General features: G+C 35.7%; 1 protein-coding gene across 1 annotated transcript in view; it reads left to right on the top strand.

The window, feature by feature from the left end:
• Positions 1 to 17,096, top strand: part of LOC114052271 (serine/threonine-protein kinase LMTK2-like) — a 108,018-nt gene that overhangs the window by 57,904 nt on the left and 33,018 nt on the right. The window contains exon 7 of the mRNA XM_027874809.1: positions 10,990 to 11,123. Coding sequence (XP_027730610.1) covers positions 10,990 to 11,123 — 134 coding nt within the window. The remainder of the gene's footprint in view (positions 1 to 10,989; positions 11,124 to 17,096) is intronic.

The following is a 17,096-nucleotide window of genomic DNA, read 5'->3' as shown; positions in this document are numbered from 1 at the left end:
GCTCAAAAGCTCAATTCAACTTTATGGGTAACTATGGCAATGTGGTACTATTAAGTATCTATTAAGTCTAACATTCCATAAACAATTGTAGGTATTCCTTTCCTTTATTTTACCTATGACTCGTCCACTTCCTGTCTTGTAAACTTTTTTTTTTTTTTGGCTGAGTAATTAATATACTATTAGGCAGCTCACTAAAGCTGAAAGGATCTAAAACTTCTTCCTTCCTACCTAATACATTTGTTCAGTTAACCTCTCTTTTTTCCTTTTCGTTCTCTTTGTCTCAGTTTTCAGTCAGATTCAGTAATTGTGACGTTTAAATCCAATTCCTTTACAAAAGATTGATTTTCAACCTGTCAGTGACTACTACTTATATACATAATCCTTAACATTAACCATTCCTGCAAACAGTCAGTTCTTGTACAGTGCCCATCTTCATAATTATTTTTGTTTGACATGCTCCCCATTGAATTCACATACACATATGATTTGCAATCCTGAGTCTATCCCCATATTAAAATCTTGTGTCCAAAAACAATAACAAAAAAAAAAGTGGAAAAAAATTTCTTACATCCATCAGATTCTGGTCCTCATCCAAATGCATCCTTGACACATGATTTAACATTCCAGTAGAATGCCAGGCAACTTGCGCTAACTTTTTAAACAACAATTCTGCTCTTCCTCTTAAATGTCACATAGGGTTAATTCATTCATAATTCTTGGTTTTATAGATACAAAAAAAAATGAAGTAATGAGAACTGTGTTCCTGTTTGTTACCATGACCTTTGCCTACAAAACATGCTCATATTTTTAAAAAATTTATTTTTATAAGCTTTTATCATTTTTTCCTCCTCCTGCTCCCCTCCCCACTCTCCAGCCCTGTTAAACAAGAAAAGAAAAAGAAAACCTTCGTAACACATATGCATAATTCAGTGAAGCCAATTCCCACATTAACCATGTCCAGAAATGTATGTCTCATTATGTGTTTTGAGTCCATCACCTCTGGCAGGAGGTGGGTGGCCTACTTCATCTTTGGTTCTCTGACTTCATAGTTTTTTTATCGTTTTATTGATCAGAGTGCTGAAGTTTCTCAAAGTTGTCTTTCTTTACAATGTTGATTATCGTCGTGTAAATTGTTCTGCCTCTGCTCACTGCTCACTTTACATCAATTCATAGAGTTCTTCCCCATTTCCTCAGAACTGTCTGTTCTATCATTTCTTATGGTACAATAATATTCCATTACATTCATATACAATAATTTGTTTGTCCTTTCTCCATTAGATGGAGTCTTCCTTAATTTCTAATTTTTGGCTACTACAAAAAGAGCTGCTAAAAATATTTTTGTCCATATAGGTGCTTTTCATCTTTATTTGACCTCTTGGAGGCATCGTCCTGGTAGTGGTATTGCTGGGTCAAAGGGTATACACAGGGGAAGTTAGGTGGCACAGTGGATAGAGCACTGGCCCTGGAGTCAGGAGGACCTGAGTTCAAATCCAGCCTCAGACACATAACACTCACCAGCTGTGTGACTCTGGGCAAGTCACTTAACCCCAATTGCCACACACACACACACACACACACACACACACACACACACACACACACATCCGGCTCCTCATAGGGAAGGAGACTGTTGTACAAAGGGTATGCACAGTTTAATAACTTTTGGGGCATGGTTCTAAATTACTTTCCAAAATGACTAGAAAAATTCACAGCTCCACTGACCATGCATTAATGTGGTTCTTTTCCCATGGCCTCTCCAGTTTTTATTTTCTCATTTGTCATCTTTGCTGATCTGAGTGTTAGGTAGAGCTTCGGAATTCCTTTAATTTGCATTTCTCTAATTATTAGTGATTTGAAGCATTTTTTCATATTGTTGTTGATAGTTTGGGATTTCTTCCTTTGAAAATTGTCTGTTCATATCCTTTGACCATTTGTCTATCAGGAATGGGTCTCAGTCTTATACATTGGAGCCAGTTCCCTATGTATCTTGGATTTTTTATCCTAGAAACTTTCTACAAAAATTTTTCCCAGTTACTTGTTTTCCTTCCAGTTTTAACTACATTAGATTTGTGCAAGACATTTTAAATTTTATATAATCAAAAGAGCTCACTTTATCTTTTTTAATCCTCTCAGTTGCTTGTTTAGTCATAAGCTATTAGATCTCTCCATAGATCTGAGAGGTAATTTCTTCCTTGCTCCTCAAATTTGTTGATGATAATTGATTTATGAATTTGATTCCTGTGCTTCCCTAGTTGTCAAGGGGTTAAAGGCCTATTGGAATTTGAATATCAGATGAACTTAAGAGTGGAGCCTGTTAAAGTAGGGGGAAAAAAATCTTTGTATCAGATTTCTCTGATAAGGGTTTGGTATCTAAGATATATGAACAATTGGTAATTATATATAAGACTATTAGCCATTCCCCAGTGGTCAAAAGTTATGAACAAATAGTTCTCAAAAGAACTGCAAAGTATTCATAACTGCATAAAAGAATGATCCAAATCACTGATAATAAGAGGCAAATCAAACAACCCTGAGGTTTCCCCTCATGCCCTGCAAAAGGACAAAAATGACAAAAAATGGCACCAGTCAGTGTTGGAGGGGTTGTGAAAGGATAAGACACTTAGACATTGTCGGAGGAGCTTTGAAATAGTACAACCATTTTGGAAAGCAATTTATAAGGTGACTAAAATGTCCATGCCCTTTGGACCAGAGATTGCATTACTGGGCTTATATCCCAAGGAAGCCATCAATAAGGAGGAAGTCCCCATATACTCCAAAGTATTTATGGTAGCACTTTTTCTGATAGCTAAGAATTGTAATCAAAGCAGGTGCCCATCACTGGGGAGTGGATAAACAATTTGTAGCACATGAATATAATGGAATATTATGGTGCTATAAGAAATTATGCGTGTGATGAATACAGAGAAGCATGGAAATTCTACATGACTTGATGAAGAGTGAAGTAGGCAGAGCCAAAAAAAAGCAATTTATTCAGTAAAAATAACAGTGTAAGTAGAACAAACAACTACACACCAGAAAATCAAAAGTGAATGTAACAAAATTATCCAGTGAGACTTGAGTTAAGAGATATGAGAAGACAGCCCCAATCGAACCCTTAGGCAGAGGTGCAAAGTCCACAGGTGTCACACGTTGCATATGTTTTGGCATTTTCAAAGTTGTGCTGAGTTTTTTTCTCCTCTCTAAAAAAAATCATGTGTCGTATAGGATGGCTCTCAGGGAAGGGGAGGTAGAGAGATACTTGGGATAATTATGATGTAAAAAAGAAAATATCAATAGAAACTTATTTCTCAAAAGAAATGGGACCAATATTTTAGGTAAATAAAATAATAACAACAACTAGTGTATTTATTGTGCTTTAAAATTTGCAAAGCACTTTGTTCCCTTTTAGCTTCACAACAACCCTGGGAGGTAGGTCCTATTATTATCACCATTTTACGAATGAGGAAACTGAGACAGACAGGGGTTGAGTGACTTGCATAGGTCACACAGCTAGTAATTGTCTGAGGGAAAATTTGAACTCAAGTCTTCTTGACAGGTTCACCACTCTGTCCACTTGCACTACATATCTACCTCAGTACTAGTAATTTTCATCACCTAGTAGCTCTGTTTTCACATAGATTCCAATAATTAGGTTTCCTGAATATAGTACTAGAGTTGAAATTTTTAAATAATCAAGTAAATAATATATTCTTAATCTTAATCCAAAGCAAGTAGCTTATTTTTCAGCATAGGGATTTTTTTTTAATTGCAATTTAAAATGGAGAACATTTTTGTTTATAGTCCTTTATGTGTGAAAAAGTTGTCTCTTTTTTCTTGATTAAATATTGAAATTGAATAAGGATAATTGTAAAGTCTTAGATATGGTTTCAGAAAGAATCAGCTTCAGAAACACAAGATGGAAGAGGCATGGCTAGATAAAAAGTTAACTGAAAAAAGATTTTTAGTAGTCTGCAAGTTCAGTATAAGTCAATAGTGGCAGCCAAAATGCTTATGCTATCATAGTTTACATTAAGAAAGACATAGCATTCAAGCCTAAGTAGAAGGTAGTCCCACTTTATTCTGCTCTGGTCACACATTTTTAGTATATTGTGTTTAGTTCTGAATGCTGTTGTTTAGAGAAGGACATAAGCTTCATGGCAACTAGGAGCAACTGGTTCTGTATCATCTCTGGGATTAAATATAAGCTCTTGTTTGACCTTCAATGCCTTTTTACAGTATAACCCCATCTATCTGACTTTCCTTACTTTATTCTTCTTTATGGATACTACAGTCCAGCCAATCTGGCTATCTCACCATTCCTTACATAAGCCATTCTTTCTCCCATCTCCTTTCCTTTTCACTGGCTATCCCCCATACAGTCTTTCCGCACCTCTGCATCTTTGAATTTTTAGCTTCTTTAAGTCTTAACTCAAGCAGAACCTTCGATATGAAAACTGTCCTGACCCCTTCAGCTGCTAGTAGCCTTCCTCCCAATGTATTATATGTACGTGTGCTAGATTAGTAAGCGTCTCTAGGACAAACATTTTAACTTTTGTTGTTAGATCTCATTGCCTCAGCAACATGCCTTCGAAGTATTTAGTAGACAATTAAATGCTTGTTGATTGATATTTTCATTTAAATTTCATGATGGAGTTTGAAATGTTTTAGTATCAGTCATGAAGATAATGCATTCCAAAGAAAAGTGATTTCATGAACATAATTTGTTCAGGATTCTTCCTACTGCTTTAAGGAAGTGATACTCTGAATTGTGTGATACTCTGGAGTCATATTTGAGATAATTACTAAACAAAAGTCACATGAGTACTGTATTAGAAGGAATTCATATGCCTTTAGTAGCATGGTGTGAAGTGATCCATTCAAAGTAAATTTAATAACTTTTGATAAGGCTTTCATTTTTTGGGAGATCATTTAATTTAAGTGCAGTTAGTTTCCTTGATAAAAATAAGATGTCCCAAATCTTACCCTTCAGGCCACCCTAACACAATCTCTCCATTTAGCGACTATATTTTTTTCCCCCAGGTTTTGATTTAACTTTATTGTAATAGCATGCCAAACACTGTCATACATAGTCCTCACATAGCATAACCTTTTAAATACATAAATGGGCTATGAATTTTTAACCATAAATTAAATAAATAAGTGGAAGGCACATTACAAATCATAGTTAAAAAAACAAAAAGACCCCACCATTTTCTTTCAAATCCATCTACTAATTACATCTAAAAGAAGCCAAATCAGTACAATTCACTATGTACTCTGTATGATCATTGTTTCAGGGATAAACCAGATAAGGCCTGATATGTCTCTTGTTGGTAAGAGCCAAATTCTTTATGTACACATGTAATTGGAAATTACATGGTAGTGTATGCAAATTGAAACATTCAGGGGTCATAATGCAGATTTAACTAGAAATCCTGTTTTAGTGCTGAGACATTGTTTAAGGTAAACATTTTATCTGCATCTATAAGTGACATGTAATATTTCATATGAGCATTAGTTTTCCACTGAACCGTGTTGAAAATGCTGAAATGCAAACACTCCAGGTTCCAAGTGTCTTCTTGATTTTCCATGGTTGAAAAGAATGGCTTCTGGCAAATCTTATAGCATTCACTGAAAAGCCAGTTTCTTCCACATTTTGCCCTCAAAACCTTTTACAACATCCAACATACTGGGGTTGGATCTTCACTATTAAAGCCATCTGTCAGTTAACTTAAGGTTGTGTTGGAAGGCGTGGACAACAGTTTTCAAACGGTATTCAAAATGCAGCTTATGTCCAATTTCTACAAGTCGTTTGGCCAATTCAATTGTACCATGATTAAATTCTGGATCTGCAGGTTGCAGAGGCAAAGGATTGGGCTCACTCGGCGGGAAAGGTTCAGGTGCCTTCTGCCCAGACACCCTGGTCAGGCTGGGGAAGAGGGGTTCTGGCCATAAGACAGTGAGGGAGCAGACCACTGACAGTCCTTGCTCTGGAATCTTGCTCAGGAGGGTGGCCAGCAAGCAGAGAGCCATGCTAGGGCTGCGGCAGCAGCGAAGGAGCACTCGGCAAAGGGATGAGCGAGGTGCAGGAGTTAGCTGAAGGTGCTAAGTGTGGAAGAAAAATAGGGTTTCTAAGAGGGGGAAGTGAGGAGAGGTTGCATTCTAGGTAAATGGGATAGTCATATATACAGGATACTAACAGGATGTGTAACGTCACATAAGAGGAACAGCAGAAATCCAATTTGGCTGGAGTGATGAGTAAAGGCTAGGAATGTAGACTGGAACTAGGTTGTGAAGGCCTGTAAATGACCCTCTTCGCCAGTTCGAGACTCTCAAGTTCATTCCTCTTGCTGGTTCATCTTCCTTCCAGCTCCCAGCTTAGGCTGTTGTATCTTGCTCTCTCTTTTTTTTTTAAATTAAATTTTCTTTGTAGGATTATAAGATTTAGAACTGGTAGGGACTTTAGAGTTCGTCTAGTTCAAACCTCCATTTTAAGATTAGGAAATTGAAGCCTAGAGAGAGTAAGTGACTCCCCTGAGGACACACAGTAGCAGATGTCAGAACTAGGAAGTACTGGAGGATATGGTCTTTCCCTCAAGCAGCTCACCTTCTAATGGGGAGACAATGTGTAAACAGCGATGATCAAACAAGATATAATCAGAGTAGATAGTTGGGCGTAGATAGGAAAGATCTTTTGCGGAAAGTAGGATTGAGCTGAGTCTTGAAGGAAGCCAGAGAAACCAGAAGGTAAAAGTGAGGAGGGAGAACATTCTAGGCATAAGGGACAGCCAGTGAAAAGGCACACAACTGAGACAGTGTCAAATGCAGAGAGCAGGAAGAAGGCCAGTGTAGCTAGATTGTAGAGTACATGGTGGAGATTAAGGTGTAAGAAAACTGGAGAGGTGGGAAGGGCTTTAAATGCCTGAACGTAACGGGGAGACATTGGAGTTCATTGAGTGTCAGACTTCTTTTAAGAAAACATCTGGCATGAGAGATAGTTGAGGTGATGAGAATCTGTACCCACTGGCAACTGTGTGAGGGGATTTATGGAAAATGATGTGGAGGTTCAATAAGTTCTCCTGGCTAATGTAGCTAGGGTCTGGTAAATTCTGTCCCAACAAAAATCTTTGAATAGTTGTTTATTCTGCTTTATGGACATTTAGCCCTTTCTTTTTTAAGTTCTTTGAGCTGAGTTACATCTTTCTGTAAGAACATCTTGGATCCTGTTCTCATCACTTGTATTCCTGTTTGTTTTTTACTTTTTTATCATTAATTTCCTTTTGCAGTAAACATTCTTAAACTAGCCTTTTTTTGATGAATTAACTCATTCCTGCATCCTCTGACTCTTCTGCAACCGTAAGTTCACTGTAAAAAATAAAACAAAACCTAATTTTTCTCAACAAAAAATTTCATATCTCTACACCCATTTTCCCTATGTAAGATTGCTATTTAGTCTAGCATTCTAAAGTAGAGATACATTTTGCCATATGTAATATTTTTTAAAAACCACTTGATTTTATTTGAGAAGGTATAGAAATAGAGTACATTAGGTGGGGATATGTACATTCTGAATTACTTTGTGAATGTTACTTTACCTGTACTGTTTATTTAGAATTATAATTAAAACAAACTAGGTGAAGAAATGGCATATTCATTTGTTTAATAATTGTGAAACCTTCATTTTCACCTATTCTTTTTCCCATTCAGTTTTTAGATTGGAAATACTTAGTTCAGTATAGCCCACTATAAAAATTAAGTCTCTCAGAACAATTTCTGTTCATTTCTCTAGAATTTTTAAAAGGTATTTGTATAATCCTTTTTCAGCATATTTCAAATGAGTCATAGACGTTAGCTCAGAGACCTAAAGTAACATGTTGTAGTTACTTGCTGCCCTCTACAGTTAGATGTGGAAGATGACAGGTTTGTGGAAATTTTAAAAATTCAGATTTCTCTAGGGTGTTTGATTTTCATCTACAATATAAACTATTAAATGCCCATTGTAATTAATTTTTTCAAAGTAGAAAGTGCCATTCTAAAGCCTTTCCAACCCCACTCCACCCCTCTTTTTAATGAAACAATATAAAACAATACAATACAATCCTGGCCCATAGGTATTATATGGGGGGAGTTAACATTGTTTCATTTAAATGATAATGAAAATTTATAACTGGATGACCTCAGTATTTTCCAGGAGCTAAAAATCTGAATAAGGACTGGCAATTCTGTAATTGAACAAACCAATATGAACCAGTTGCTGTAATGTGAAATCTATTGAAACCAAAGACTTAATGCTGAATGTACCATGTGAATGCTTTTAAACATAGAATCGTTTCCTTCTGGACCCCATTGATTACAAAATAATTATGAGCAATCAAACCAAGTACTGGCAGTGTTCTAATAACTGGCATATAGAATCATCCCTATATCCTGCTCTAATGTGGAATGTCTTAACTTGGGAGAATATCATTGGGAAAAATTATATAAGTATTAAAAGAGAAGCCTGTCCATGGCTTATTAGTCATTTTTCTCCATGTGAAGGATTGCTATTACCATCTTAACATAGTTATATAAGTTTAACAAACCTTTACCTTAGTCTTTTGGGTTTTAGTGACATAGGAAGGAAGAAAGACATTTCAGAAAAAACAATATCTGGTCATGAATATCCTCTAGAAACATTTTTAAATGACTGCTGCCACCTTGCCATTTCTCCTTCTACCTTTGTAGTAGAAGGCACTTGTGAAAAATGTTAACTGTTTGGCAAAAGTTGTTGTTTATTTTGATAAATAGCCGAATATTATAGAGCATAAATCATCATGCCCATAGGTTTGTGTTTGGCCTCTTTCTTTGATAGATCTGATAAGATGGCCTTATAGTTAAGGAGTCTGCGTAATAGACTGGATTTTAATATTCCATTGGAAAGGTAGATATACATCTTTTTTCTTGTTTAGTTTCCAAATAGATTGCCTTTAAGTGTCCTCCTTAACTTATAACTCTGTGATCATTTGCTTGAATTGTTTGAATTAATTTAATTTGCATTAATCAACATTTATTGACTTCTACTTTTCGTAGAGCAATGTGTATGATGGCGGGTTTTTTATTTTTTGAGGTTATTCCTCATTTAAGATAGAGAAAAAGTCATAAAAGTGACAAAAGAGAATTTTAAAAGACACATAAAATAAATAAATTCAATGTAAAATATATACTTAATTCCTGAGGGAGTGGGACATTTAAGACTTGCTTTCCTTGTGAACAAAAATAGTGTTTGGCTTAAAAATTATTTTCAGTGAACAGTATGATAATCCAGCAGTCTTTGCTAAGAGCTGTAATATATTAGAGTTCTTCAGAGCTTAACTAAAATTTTAAAAGAAAAACTTGCCTTTTAGTTAGCATTACCTTTTTTCCTTGATTTTACACTTCTCTTTTTTAATTTAAAATTCAAAGGTATTTTCAGTTTTCTTTCCCAATGAGAAGCTGAGAATATAGTTATCTTCATTTTTAATATGCCCGTTTTTTAGATCTAGTTATAGATCTTATTTAATATAATTATAAAAAGCTTAAATTTAGAATCTAATCAAAGTTCAGTATAAGTCTAAATGTGGATTTAAAGTCATTATCAAAAAACTGAAGATATAACAGTAGAAATGTTCTCTGTTGTTATAATCAATTCCTTTTTTCTTTAGTTATTATATTTTGAACCTCCCTGATCACCACTTCCCCTCATATAATTTTTGAAACTACTTTCAACAATGATTTACATTCCCAGTTATTTAACTGAACGTGTAAAAGAAGTCCCAGTGAATTTGGAGAATTATGTGGTGGCAACATGGGAATGACTTAGTGTCTCAGACTTTAAAATTTAGGTAGTTTTAGGGGTATAAATGCAAAGCTAAATTTTATCATCTTGTTTATACTTTTTTATCAGAATTATTAACTTAGTGAAGTTTTTTAATTCATGGAAAGATATAGTTAAGGGAAAATACTTGTTGAAGAATCATGTCGTTTCAAGAGAGGCTAGACTTTTCCACCACATAGCAGGTGCTAGGTAACCTATTTGACCACCTGAATAAATTGTTATTGATTCTACCTCATTCTTTCCCCTTTCCTCTTCTAGTTCTATAAATTGGTCAGTGTTAGATTCTTAAGGATCCCCAGTGTGATAGAGTGGCAAGAACAGTGGGTTGAAATCAAAAGACCTGGGTTTGAATTGCAGTTCTACTTATCTCCTGTGTGACCTAGCACCAGTATAATTTAAAATGAATGTTATGAAGTTATGATAACCAAGTTTGGCCCCAAAGAAGTGCTGTGAGAAGGTACCTTCCTTTCTTCTTTACAGAAATGGTGGGAACTTTAGGTATGGAACGCTACTAATTGCGGCAGACATTTTGGATATGTTGGCTAATTTTTCTGAACTATTTATTTTCCCATCCCTTTTTTTTTTTCTTTGTTATAAGGAAACACAAAGGAGGAAAAGATACATCAGGAAATGCAGGTTATGTAAAAACAAAAGATATCAATAAAAATTTTTAATCTGTATTCCCATTTTCAGTTTTCTTATCTGTAAAATGAGTTGGACTAAGTGCAGGTACATAATTCTGTATTCCTGTGTTTTCTTAAGTTTGGTTTAAAAGTCAAAGCTATGTTATAAGTAATGCAATAATGCAGAGCTGTTGTTTTTTGGTTTTTTTTTTTTTAATGTTGTGCATATACTATTTCACGTTTGGCTGGATGAAGAAGGTGATATGATGGTCACTTATAATATACTAATAAGAAAAGCACTATGTATTTAAATTGTGTTTTGTAAGAATCATTATTTTTGATTTAAGACTTGATGAGTTGGAGGCTATTAAGTTCATTTATTTTATAACTGCTAATAACCTTGTTGATTGATGTTAACCAAGTAATGTGTTTAGTTGCTGCTTTCATCTAAAGTATCTCTTGGGCATATTTGGCATTCAAAAATAGTAACATATGTTAATTTATTTTTTCCAGGGTGACTTAAAAGCATATTTGTGTAGTGAACAGGAACATATTAAAGGAGATTCACAAATAATGCTGCTACAGAGAATGGCCTGTGAGATTGCTGCTGGACTTGCCATAATGCACAAACATCATTTTGTACATAGGTAAGATCTTCTGATTTGAGGACTGGTTTTATACCACTTTGTTGCATTCTGGGGAATATTTAACTTTCTACAAAGGTTATATTACTGAAACACATGAGGTAGAGATGGCAAAGTAGAGAATTTCTTAATCTGTAAATGTGGTTTGAGGTGAAACTATCTCTCTTTCATTGTAGACTTCTGTTTGCTAATATTTGACTGAATGGTAAAGGTAGAAATATACTCAAGCCCCAGAACAAATGCTTGACATTTTTTAATTCTTTGACAGACATCATTTCATCACTGTGGTTACTCTCTATGTTGATAAAGTGCAAAGCACTCTACAACTTCTCATTCTGTATAATTCATGTCCTAGAATTCCCATAAATCTTCCATAGAGGATTAACCTAGTATGTTCTTTAATACATTGGCGCATACAAGATATTAATTCAAGCTCTCTGTTTGCTCTCATTTTTGCCTAACTTGTTTCAGAACATGTATGTCCTCAATAATGCATCACATATGCCACCTGTGGCATACAGGTTTCTGTTGATAGCATGCTTCACCCAGATTACACTCAGCCATACATCTTTCCATTGACCTTTGGATTATTATCTTTTTATTTCTTCTGAGGGTGTAGTATTTTATAATACACAGCTAGATAGCATTACTGGGAGCATGGTTTTATTAAAGGGATAGGCTTTTGTAGCAGTGCATATCTTGAAATCGCCAGAAGTGCTACATAATTTCACAAATGCGATCCAACCATATCGCTGCCTCTTTCTTATTAGCAGTGCTTACCAAGATACAGATTGACAGACCAATTGAGTCTCTTTTGTTGAATCTTCATCTGAGTCACACCTTGTAATCATGGGTGTTTCCCCCAAGGCTTTCCTTTTCCCTCTCTACTTTTTCTTTTGGTGATCTCATCAGTTCCCTTGGATTCAGTTATAATCTCTATGCAAAGATTCTCAGATCCATTTATCTAGCCCTAACCTCTCTACTAACCTGCATGCCCATATCTCCATCTGCTTATTATACATCTCAAACTGGGTGTCCCATGAGCATCTTAATTTCATTATGTCTAAAACTGAACTCATTAACTTTTCCCAAAAATGCTCATTTCTTCCTAACTTCCTTATTACTATCAAGGGCATCATCCCCATCACCTAGACTTGGAACCTAAGTGTTATCCTCAGCTCATCACTATCAACCCCTCCCCCCATTTCTAATTAGTTTCCAAGTCCTATAAATATATGTGTGTGTGTGTGTGTGTGTGTGTCTAAAACATATATGTGTGTGTCTATATATATAAATACCTTTCATATATGCCCCCTTCTCTCCTTTGTACATAGTTGTTTTCATGATGTTTCTGTGTTAGACTGGTGAGGTCTTTAAGAAGACAGACTATTTTTGGCCTTTCTTTGTATTCTCAGTGCTTACAACAGTGATTGGCACATGCTTAATAAATGCCTTTTGATTTGACCAGTTCAGTAAGCTGCCCATCCCTTTACTCGTCACAACCTATGCAATTTAGAGTTCATAATGTACATTGTAAGTAGCTTGAAAGAAACATGTGATGTGCAAATTTAAACATCTCCACTCCCAAATGTTCATGTAGGCTATTTGTGCCTGACCTGTGGGAGAGCCTTCCAAGCTCACATTGGTCTGGTTAGCCACAGTCGGACATAGTGTGCATAGTGATATCATCTTCAAATATGAAGGACAATAACCTGTAAGCTCCCAGAGCTGCTGCTATCTTAACATAACATGCCATTTCTCGCCTTTATTGACCAAGAGTCTGGACTTAACATTCCCAAAATTTGAGTCTTCTCAGTGTATTATTAAAATGCCATCAGGTCATTTTGAGAAGATTATACTGTAGTAAATCAACTATATTATTATTTGCACATTAGCCACCTATATGTGTTCTGTAGTAGCCAGTTAAATATCCAGATTGTTTTACCCAGAAGGACTAAGCTCTTAAGGTTTTGTTCAATCCTGTTAATAGTATAATTTTACCAGAATTGTTTCAACTGAGAATATTGAGGTTACTAAGTTATTTAGGTGTCAGGTGTTATCCAGGTATATAATTGCACACTTAATATTAAGGAACATTTTCCTTAAAAGTTTTTCCTGGTGTGTAATTAGAGGTATAGGTATCTTAACCAGAAAAGCATAGAAGTTAGTTCATTCATATTACCAGTGTATGTATATTTTATAAATGAAGTTGGGGACCACTTTGCTTTAGGAACTCGTGACAGCACAATCACATCAAATGTAGAAAAATATGTAAATATTTCTTTTTCTTAGATTGAGCATAGATGCTAAGGAAAAATTGATTTTTAAGGGATCAACACTACAGATAGACAATTTATTGCCTTTAACTAGTTTTTAAAAGTTAAACATATTTGCTAATTTGAAAATATATATATATATATATAGAACATTTGTACACTGTATTATCATATTGCTTAATATATTTTGGTCCTAACCTTATATCTAGTTTTGAGTTTTCAAAATAATGATAATAGCAACTGACATTTACATAGCACTTAGAAGATTAACAAAGTGCTTTGCATATGTGATTTCATTTGATCCTCACAACATTCATGTGACAAAGGCACACTGTGTTACCCTCCCCATTATACAGATGAAGAAACTGAACCTCAAAGAGGTTAAATTAACTAATGACCCACGATCACCAGCTGGGAAGCATCAGAGGTAGAATTCAAACCCAGGTCACTTCTGACTTCAAGTCTTGCTCTCTTAACACTATACCACACTGCTTCAGGCAGACCTAAATAGAATATAGTGAGAAACAAGGCTGTTTGCCTACTATTCTTATGAGCTAGGTAAGTTCTAGCTCCCAAGATTTTTTAAGTCTATTACCCTAATGTAAGATAAATCCAACAAGTCTCCTGTGACCCAAAGAGTTCTGCCTTAGTCGAGGTTAAGTCTAGAAATCTCATTTTGTTCAAAGCTCCTCTCTTGGTCAACCCCCAAGCCTTGGGTTAGTTAACTGAAAGTATTTCTTAATGACCTGACAGATTCTCTGAATCACCCCAGGCAGGTGAAACACTTTGGCAGTTCTTTTGGCCTAATATATTTCCTTCCACTTCTCTATATTTTCTCTGGGCATAATAGGTTGTATCATATTTTGAGACAGTAAAATATATGTGTATACTTGTTTGCTAAGAAATACCTTGGATTTGGTGGCCTATACTAGCTCTCAGATTTAAGATTTAAAGAAATTTCTCAGAAAATAAAAGGCTTTTACATCAATTCACTGCCCAGCCTCATCCTCAAACACATAGCAGATGGCCTCGTTCACTTCCTACTTTATTGAGAATATTGAAACCATTAGCTGTCTTCCCATCAAAACCTCTACTCTTTCTCCCTTCTCTTGAATTCTTAGTCTGTACTCACCACCTACACTGTCACACTGCTCGCTCACTCACTCTTTAATGCTTGCAATTGGGTTTACATTCCCCCCCTTTCCAGGATCACCAATAATCTCATGACCAAATCCAGTGATCTTTTTCTCAGTCTTTATCCTCCCTAATGTTTCTGCATCATGTGGTACTATTGATCTCTGTTTGTTTTGCTTCCATCACACTGTAGACTCCTGGTTCTCTTCCTTCCTTATTGATCTTTCCTTGATGATTTTTCTTGAATCTCGAAGCAACAAAATGTGGAACTCTCCTGAGACTTTTTCTTCAGTCTTCTTTTCTCTTTACAGTCGCTTTCCTTGGTCATTTAATTCCTCCCTGCCTTCAGCTACCACCTCTGTACACATAATCTTTGTATCTCTTTAGCTCTGACTTTTTCCTCCCAAGTGTCAGACCCCATTTTCAGCTGTCTGCCAATCATCTCCACTTCAGTATCTTGCTTTTATCTCAAAATCATTGTCCCTAAAACTAAACTCATCATCTTTTTTCCTTAAACCTGTTCTTTTCCTTGAATTCCCTATATTTATCAATGACATCAACCATTCTCTCATTCACACAGGTACAAAACTTTATTCATCTGTGACTCCTTTTTCTCCTTAGTGTTCTATACCTTCAATATTGGATCTTCCCTGTCTTTGCTCTTTGTTCCCATAGCAGCTTCTGCCCTTTGTTCTCTTGAGTGTATTATTACAGTTGGTCTCCAGGCCTTTTGTTTTCTTTCCCTGTTCCCTCCATTATTCTTTGTTTCAGCAAGTATTTCTTAAGTACTTATTGCATATAAAGCATTTGCTATGAGGATGAGATAGAGTTAAGACTGGATCCCCACCCTCCTGAAGTTTACAGTTTAATAGGGAGATTATATCTAATACAGATCATTATGATATACAACCTTCCATGCCAAACTGAGCCTAACTTTTTTTGGATTAAAAATTATTTAATTTTTTAATTAAATTTTATTTTATTTTCCATTCCTAATTCTCTTCCTCCCTCCTACCCCTTCCTTACCCATTGAAGAGGTGAGAAAAACAAAACGTGTTACCGGTATGTATAGTCTTGCAAACAAATGCCTGCGTTTGGTGAGGGAGGGAGAGAAAATATTCTTCACTCTGCACTCTGAGTCTATCAGCTCTCTCTGGAGGTGGAGAGCATGTTTCATCATGAGTCGTTGTTTTGATCACAGTTGCTATGTTTTTCATAGTTGATTATCTTTACAATATTTTATTACATAAATTATTCCCTTCCTTCTTGAGTCTAATGTTGTTAACTAATCCTTCCAGAATTCCTAGGTCATAGGATTCAAAGCGGGAAGGGACCTTAGGTGTCATTTAATCCAACCATTTTTGTTTTACAGATGAGGAAATTGAGGCCTAGAGGAATTAAGTGATCTCAAAGTCACAGGGGTGTTGTATTAGCTCTCAGTTCCTCTGACTGCCATTCTCTTTCCATTACTCCACTATACTCTTTTTAAATGCCTTAGAGGTACAAAGCAAAGTTCTATGAAAGGAGTCATTACTGACCAAGGAAAACTTAAAGGATGGGAAGGAATTCAACACATGAGAAGGAGGAAATAGCAGGGAACCACACCAACAAATACATGGAAATGGAATGGTAAACTTGTTGAGTCTTTTGCATCTTTCCCCTATCTTAATGCTTTCACACCTACTTCAGGTTCTCATCATTTTTCACTTGTTCTGTTGTAATAACGTAACTCATTTCTCTACAGTCTTTCTCCTCTCCAGTCCATTTTCCACATAGTTGTCAAAATAATCTTAGGCAGAAATCTAGCCATAGAACTCCCCTGCTCAGTTTCAGCTTCATCTGTTCCCTATTGCCTCTGGGATTAAATATAGACTTCTCTACCTGGTATTTAAGGCCCTCTGCCATCTGACTCCATCTGAGTTCTCCAGCCTTATTTCACAGTTCTCTCTTTGATGTAGTTTTTTTTGTGTGTTTGTTTGTTTGTTTTGGGGTTTTTTGGCCTGTTTGGCTGTTCTAGATACTTTGCACTCCATTTCCCACCTCTGTGCATTTGTACAAGTAAACCCACCCCCATGCCTCCATACCAGGAATGTTATTCCCCTTCACATCTACTTTTCAGAATACTTTTTCCTTCAAGGTTCCACTCAAGTGCAGACTCTTCTATGAGTCTTTCCTGTTCTCTCCCTCTGTGAGTTAACTTATATTTACTTATCTATGTATTATATCCTACTAGAATTTTTCATTGGAAGAGATTGTTTTGTTTTTGTAACCCCAGCATGTAGCACATGTCTTACAGATAGTAACAGTTGAATAAATGTTTGTTGATTTGAATTTTATTCACAAAAAACAGACTATTTTAGCTGTATTTATAGTAAGTTTGAAGATAGTAACGAGAAATGGCTGGAAAGGTAGCATGGTGCCAAATTAAAGAGGGTCTTGAATGCCAGACAAAAGAGTTTGAACTTCACCTTCGAGGCAACAAGGGAGCCTCTGAAGGTTTTTGACTAAGGAAGTGACACGATGAGATCTGTGAGGAAGAATGATCATTCTGGCACTGGTATGGAGA

This window comes from Vombatus ursinus, unplaced genomic scaffold (assembly GCF_900497805.2).
Source record: "Vombatus ursinus unplaced genomic scaffold, bare-nosed wombat genome assembly UNPS02014807.1, whole genome shotgun sequence".
NCBI classification, from domain to species: Eukaryota; Metazoa; Chordata; class Mammalia; order Diprotodontia; family Vombatidae; genus Vombatus; species Vombatus ursinus.
The sequence above is the reverse complement of the archived record's forward strand: the minus strand, read 5'-3'. Positions and strand labels throughout refer to the sequence as shown.